At 41.4% G+C, this 7,601-nt stretch overlaps 1 protein-coding gene across 1 annotated transcript in view; it reads left to right on the forward strand.

Moving 5' to 3' along the window:
• col5a3a (collagen, type V, alpha 3a) overlaps positions 1-5,165 on the forward strand; it is a 45,973-nt gene extending 40,808 nt beyond the window's left edge. The window contains exons 61-67 of the mRNA XM_008283080.1: positions 307-342; positions 796-849; positions 948-1,248; positions 1,469-1,581; positions 1,718-1,786; positions 2,495-2,728; positions 2,955-5,165. Of these exons, the coding sequence (XP_008281302.1) occupies positions 307-342; positions 796-849; positions 948-1,248; positions 1,469-1,581; positions 1,718-1,786; positions 2,495-2,728; positions 2,955-3,101 (954 nt within the window). The 3' untranslated portion in view covers positions 3,102-5,165. The remainder of the gene's footprint in view (positions 1-306; positions 343-795; positions 850-947; positions 1,249-1,468; positions 1,582-1,717; positions 1,787-2,494; positions 2,729-2,954) is intronic.
• Positions 5,166-7,601: the final 2,436 nt, after the last annotated feature.

Consider the following 7,601-nt stretch of genomic DNA (forward strand, 5'->3'; position numbering starts at 1 on the left):
GTGTTAAGGCCAACCCATCTGCTCAGTCACAAAATGCAGACATACAGTTCAAATCTGTTTAGAAAGCGCTTGTCTTATGGCATCAAATCTTTTCTGACAATGGTTTGTAAAAAGTTTAAAATGCAAAAATAGGAAGCCTTAGTCATCAGCATATATAAGTGAAGGGTTACAGGCTACTGTTGCTAAGCATGCCTGATTTGTCAGTGCACAGCTGATTAATATTATGCAGTTCCTTCTTGAGTCGTAGTGCTCGCTGTCATACTCACTTGCTTTTGTTGCTTGCTTTCTCTTCACCTCCACTCTTAGGGTGCAGCTGGTGAGAAAGGATCGAAGGGAGACACGGTGAGTCGAGTAATGTTGTATTTATATATTGCCGTTCTGTAGTCACACCTCTACTTGGTAAGCAGCTGCTGGTAACATATGCTGAGGAAGAGAGAGAAAGTGTGTTTTTTTGGCTTAAATGTACCATGCTTCATAATCATAATACTTTACTGTGTTTACCGCATGTCTTTGGAACTAAAAGCTTGCTGTACAGATACGCTTGCCTTGTGTGTGATTTTTCCATTGGGCCCTTTTAATAGGATTTGGTTCTGCTGTGTGTGATGTTATGAAAACCACTATAGTGTGTCTTGAGAGCCAAGGCTTTGACCACAGAGTGCTGATGCACACAGCTGGATAATCCTATAAAGCAACAGCCATATCTGCCTGGATAAAGTCGGGATTCGGCCAAGAGGTGTGAGAGAGGCTCCAGGTGCGACATGATTGACACAAAGTTTGTCCTCTTTTATTCTCCAGGGTGTCGTCGGTCCCAGAGGAGATCCGGGCCGTGCTGGCCCCCCAGGACCTCCAGTGAGTAACTAACGATCCACTTCGTGGCCTTCTCAGTGCCAGCTTTATTCTCTTGTTTTCCCTTTGACCACCTGTTCACCTTTCTGTGCTGCTTTCAGGGACTCCCTGCAACAATGGTTGAGCCCCTGCCTATCAGAGAGGGCAGACGGAAGAGACGAAGGCACTCAGATCAGGCAGGTGGAGCAGTCCCATCCAGGGAGGAGGATGGAGGTCTAGACATGGAGGAGCACCTCCAGGGAGATCAGCCTCTGGAGGATGCTGAAGGAATGGAGGAAGTCTTTGCCACCCTTTCTTCTATGAAAAATGATGTGGAGCTTATGAGAAAGCCTCTTGGGACTTTTGAGAGTCCTGCCCGGACCTGCAAAGAGCTCATGATGGTTCAACCGGACTACAAAGATGGTTAGCAAAAAAATAATACATAGCTGATGCTTATTCTGCCAGCTGTGATGCCAAAAGTTTTATCCAAGAAAAACTAGTCTAGGAAAAAAAACATACAAATGTGCACTTATTCTCTTACATACAAATGTTTAAATCAAGTGCTGTTTACAGTTGTGATGTGTTCATTATATCAACACCTGGTTCTTGATTGATTAATGTCCTAATTCTGTGGGTGTTGTAGGAGACTACTGGATAGATCCTAACCAGGGCTGTCACAGAGACTCCATCAAGGTCTACTGTAACTTCACAGCTGATGGAGAGACCTGTCTCTACCCTGACAAAAGGATTGAGATGGTGAGCCTCCAGTCTTTTGCAGTCAGCATTCACAAAGCTGACCTCATCATATTACATCAGGGCACAAATCACTGCCTAAATCCCTTGATCCTAAAATTTTCTTCAGCATACTTCCTCTCTCCCTTTGTGTGTCTAGGTGAAACTAGCAGCGTGGAACAAAGAGAAGCCAGGAAGCTGGTACAGCCGATACAGGAAAGGCAAGCAGGTACAATAAATAAATACGACACATCAAGCCTCACCTCCTACCATTCATCTCAGCTGGCTCCAAATGCCAAGCAATCTTTTTCTGCTAAATTACTCATCATAACGAAGGGTGTTTGGATGATATTCATGCAAAAGATTGAGGTTTGAGCATGAATGCGCGAGTGTTTACATGAATGTGCAGGCTTGCGTGTGTGAGTCCATCCATGTGTACACGGCTGCACATAAATGTTTATTAGTAAATCTGCTTACTGTATAATGTGATATTAATCTATCATATTATGTGCAATAACAGAGCGGTGAGAATGACTCACACAAAGACAGTGGCAGCTGTGTGTCACCGACTAGCACTCATGGCCTCTCATGTGCACCTGATCAGAGGTCTTATAACCCTCTCAGATAATCACAGAGCTGTGCCATCAAGGTTGTAATTCACTGAATCACTGGCACCAGGTCCTTGGATTAGCTGAGACTTTTTTTCCTCCCTTTTTTCCTTTGCTTTTTACTTTGCATTCACTGTCATTTTCTTCACCTTTGAAAACATAAACGGTTTCCTCGGCACAAACAGGGAGATTTGTGATCTTGGCAGAGCTTTTTCTTATTTTGTCTGATTTTATTGTAATGTTGTTTTATGCCTAAACCTAAAGTGCTTGCTGTATTTCTCTGCCTCTTTTGTACACTAATTCCTATGTATCTATGTTGTGTCATTCAGTTCTCGTACAATGACAGGGATGGGAACCCTGTCCATGTAGTTCAGCTGACCTTTCTGAAACTACTAAGTGCCACAGCCAAGCAGAGCTTCACCTACACCTGCCAGAACTCAGCAGGCTGGTTTGACAGCACCTCCCGTTCCTACCAGCATGCCCTCCGCTTCCGTGGAAGCAATGACGAGGAGCTGACACAAGCCAAAAGCCCCTTCATCAGTGCAGTGCATGATGGATGTCAGGTCAGTGCTGGGACATGCCAGGGAAAGGGACTAGTTGGAGAAAGGAATTAGGCTTAATGAAACTAATGTGTTTGTCAATTGTGTTGCTGTTGTCGGTTGTGCTTGACTCAATATGTGAGTCATCATCAAATCGCTGACTTGAATAGGGACTTAGGATGGAGTGGGGGAGAGATAGTCAATTTAAGCCAAGCAAATCCCAATAATGGCTTTAATTTTTCTCTTTCAGCTCCGCAAAGGTCAGGAAAAGACTGTTTTAGAGATTGACTCCCCCTCAGCAGAGCTGCTCCCTATTATAGATGTGGCTCCAGCAGACTTTGGCAGCAGCAACCAGAAGTTTGGATTCCAAGTTGGACACGTATGCTTCAATGGTTAAGCATCTTTTTCAGCAACAAACGGATAACAAGACCTGTGCAGCAAGTTTGTTGAGAAAGAAACAGGACATTAACCGCTGCCCCAAACAATATTTATTATATTATGTTCCTGTATGTGGTGGGTTTGTGGTAGATTATTTAAGACTCTGCAACAGCCAGTGAAATAGTGTCTGTGGCTTTCCAACAGTAAGAAGAACGGCCAGAAAGAGGATATGCAACCATGGGAACGAAGCACATTTACCAAAGGGAATTATTCCAGTTAGATATATTGAATTTTAAGTGTTTTTTTGTTTTTTTAATTTTTTTTTTTTTCATCTCACTGTTTGAGAGTCCTGTAATGAATCCTCTTGAAATACAAGGACTATGCCACTTGACGATGACCACTTTTAAAGAAGACAGATCTGTCCGTTCATGGAGAAGAGCCGTCTTTCTGTGGTATGGGTCAGCTGAGTGGGACTTTGCAAACCATGGATGAACTAGTTGCTACCTAATGTTTTCAAATGACTGAGACTGAATAAATCAGAGACGTCATCATACTCATTTGCATGCTTGGATTTCACTATAATGACAATTGCATAGCAGTTGTGAACTAGCCTAGCATATTAATTCCACACAAGCACTATAATTAATTTCCTGTGTGCAGGAATGATAAATTGTCCTTTTTACCCTTCAACTGCAGTTTGCTCAGTGAATTACCTTGATTTGTATTCTTTACGTGTAGCTAGGTATTGAACCCAACACTTACTTGAACAAATAAGGTTGTTTCCTTTATTGGACTGCTTCTCTCCATGGGCTTGATAATAAGCTTTTTGAGCCCTCCGTGTTCCCACAGCCTACAGTACTGTATAAGTCGGAATAACATCTATTTCACTGTGGTATATGTACTTGCTATGACATACCTAGGTTGGGGATGTTTCAAGGCAGGAATTAAAAACATGCTGATTAAAGTGTTCTCTAGTCTAAACTGCAGTCCTTTATACCAAGAGATATTTCACACATCTCTTGAAAGCATTTTGTAATTGCTGACATAACCTGTTTTTTATTTTCTACCCTACTCAGAGTGTTTTTTTTTTCTCTTTTTTGTTCATATGTTGAAAATTGAACAGAGCGCATTGCTGTTCATTTGGCATGATTTTACTCTTCAGTGGTGCTAAAGATGATTCTGTTATATTTGTGTCACTATGTTTGTGTGTCTCCGTGGGCAGGATTGTAGGACTAGAGAGTGAGAGGGTTATTGCTCTTTCAGCAGCACAAAACACCCTCGGAGGCTGGGGACTCGTCCACTGTTTTTTTTTTTGCACATCTTCCGGCTGATTGTGCCAATTTCACAGGGCCAGTGCAAGGAGGTGAGGAACAGTTCAGAGCAATGTGGTTGATCACTTTAAAGGGAAAAATCACTCTTACGCCAAAATTTGCATTCTGCCGTTCCAGCAATATTGGAAAGTTTGGCACAGATTATAGCATCACAATAGGAGTTAATAATGTTGTCAAGTTATGAGAAGTTGCTCCATTATACATTTTCTCAGAGATTTTTTTTTCTTCAATCCGATTTGCCACAACCCTGTCATATTACCATGGGTGCTATTACAGTGTTGCAAGTGTAATTCCATTATTCACAGTCTGTGGAGCAGCTCCAGGATTTGTTTTTAGACAATGTCACCCCTACAGTTTGTCTCTGCAGTCTTTTTTTGAATTACTGAATGGATCTGTGAAATACTACAGAAATGACGCCTATGTTAATTCTTTTTTTTTTTTTTTGCTTGATTTACTCTTCAGCAAATCCTCTACCTCCTCTAGCTTGACTAGTAGCTTGTCTATCCAGCATAGGTCGTTTTGCAATTTATCCTCGCTGTTCTGTTTGTTTCACCGCATTTAACAGTGCAACTATGAATCCCTCTCCTCCTGTCCGATCGTGCACTGCCCGTCCTGTGTATAGTGTTTGTTGTACTAATTTTATATACTGTACAGTTATTCTGAGGACTTTGAAAGCAATAACCTGTTGCCTGAATGAAAAACAATTGTATTTGTCAACAAATGATGTGCAAATAAAAACAAACAAGAAATTATTCTGTTGTTTTTTTTCTTTTTTCTCTCCAAGATGCAAAAGAAAGGTTAAAACAATATCTATGAGGGTATGTGCTTGTCTACAATGTCCAGTCAGAGTTTAATAGACAAACAAGGCTCTTCATTACTAACTAGCTGTGCAACAATCACTCAACAAGCGTGCAATCAGAATCCCCGCAGCCCCCTACGCTGATTTGCTCCCTAGTTCATTTATTTCAATTAGCTCTGTTTCAGCTCTCAAGGGGGAAGGTGGTGCAGAGAGAGAGGCGAGGGAGGGGTGGAACAATAGATGGTGAGAACAAGAGAAGAGGTCAGGCATGAAATTTTAGAGGATAAAAAAATGCAGCTGCGGACATTTGATAATTTCGGTGGCGATAGCAGGAGCTACGACAACAGATATTTATGTGATTCACACAAGAAAATATATTTTCGCAGACTAATGCCGATACACAGCGCACGCATGTGCACACACATGCAAACACACTCTCAAGCCTGTTCTCTTGCACCATTAGAGTACAAGGCTCTTATCCCCTTTGGGGCCCATTGTTCAAGGTTAGCGTCAATGGTGGAATAAAGGTTACTGTGTTTTTTTCGCCTTTCTTCTCTCTTCCACTCAATTTTATTTTAACTACACTAAGCTCTGGACCAGCAAAGGTCATCTGTTGCCACTACCTCAGAATAACGATCAAGTAGAAGAGCCGTGTGACTATCAATGTGGGATTTCAACACCACCTTGTTCACATTCCATCGTATAGAGCTCATCATTCTTGTGACATTGTGTCTTGCTTTTTGGGGTTTTTTTTGTTTTTTTGCTGCGTGCCAAACCTTTGTTAGCATCACTGCAATGCTATGTACAACCATTATCTGTGTTTGTGAGCTAGAAATCTTCATGATTAATAGTCAAGAATAAAACCTCATAACTGAGATGTCAAACATGACAATCATTTAGAAACCACTGATGTGCATGTTCTCCAATTACACCGTGTAAGCAAAGCAATGAGAGGAGCTTTTCAAAACCAGCTGATCCAGGAGCTCAGCTCTGTGAAAGCCAGTGGGAATCCCATGGCACTGCTCTTCCATGTGAGGAAATTGTCATTTTATGCTTATAAGCATACAGAAGACAAACAGCTATACTTGAAAGTGGGAATGAATAAAGATGTCTATCTCTATCAGATCTGTGTGCTTCAAAAAGAAAACATTGTGAAGTGTGATATTGTTGTTTTTCTTTTCTTTTTTTAAAGCTCTTTTGTTTTACCAATACTGTAAAAACAACAATATTCTATGCTGCAGGGTAGAAACAGGAAACTTCATGTAAGTATCTGTGTTTTTGAATGATTATAATATTGCATAACACTAGCAAATATATAAAAAAAAACAATTGACCTATATTAACTGCTCTTTATTTTTTCCTTCTGATCTCCTTTCTTTAAAACAAACTATTATTTTAAGCAGATGGTTGTGACTCCTAAATTTTATGCCAGTGAAGATTAAATCAGTTGAAATTTGTGACTCAATGCATCAGATTTTTAAACTCTGTATCACTGATAGGGGGCACAATCTCTGGAAGACGCTGCCCCCATAGTACTCTGACTTTTAACACAATCTAGTCAGGACGTCTATGGTATCTTTGTGGTACCACCCCTGCTGTATCTAGAGGGTGACACACTGAACCTAATGTGTTCTGATCTCCAAACATGATCTGTGAAAGACACAGTCACCTTGTGAGCTTTGCCGTACAGATTTGAAATGATACTTTTGAGCAAAGCTCTTGGCCAGCTCTGCATTTTTGTTCACTGCTTCATCAGAAATTTGAACAGAACTGTGGGTCTATAGTTGGAACTGATGAGCTCCTTTTAGGCCCAAGAGTGCATTATTGTAACCCAAAGGCAGCCAGATCCTCAGTTGCTGCATATTGGAAAGAAGGAATATTGGAAGATTGTGTCTCTTGTTCCATCTTTCTTCTCTTTGTTCTCTCTTATCTCTCTCTCCCTCTGGCTCCCTCTCCCTTGCACTCACAGCTTTGTCTCATTATTCTGGAGCTGAGAAAGTTAGAGACGATTCTTTATTGTTTGTTGGACTGTCTGGTCTCCCTATTCTCCCTCTCACTAGTTTTCCCTGCCCTCGGCTCCTCTCCTGTGACATTGATTCTGACTAAGTTGAACGTGTCACAAAGTCACAGTGAGAAATGAACAAATTAAACAGATGCTCAGATTAATTAGAGAGAGTCAGGAGGAATATCTACATTTCCGGGTGAGTGGGGACATTCCCCCCCCCAACACGTCCACCCAAATCTGGATGTTGTGTCACAGTAGATATCGGCCGACATTATTTTCCACGCCACTGATGTGCGTAAGAGTGTACATGCTGTTCTCGGTTTATCATCTTGTACTGTATAAGTGGTGGGGAATAACTTGGATCATCTCTGGCGTGTGCTGAAC

The sequence above is a fragment of the Stegastes partitus genome, unplaced genomic scaffold (genome assembly GCF_000690725.1).
Source record: "Stegastes partitus isolate 25-593 unplaced genomic scaffold, Stegastes_partitus-1.0.2 Scaffold297, whole genome shotgun sequence".
Classification (NCBI taxonomy): Eukaryota; Metazoa; Chordata; class Actinopteri; family Pomacentridae; genus Stegastes; species Stegastes partitus.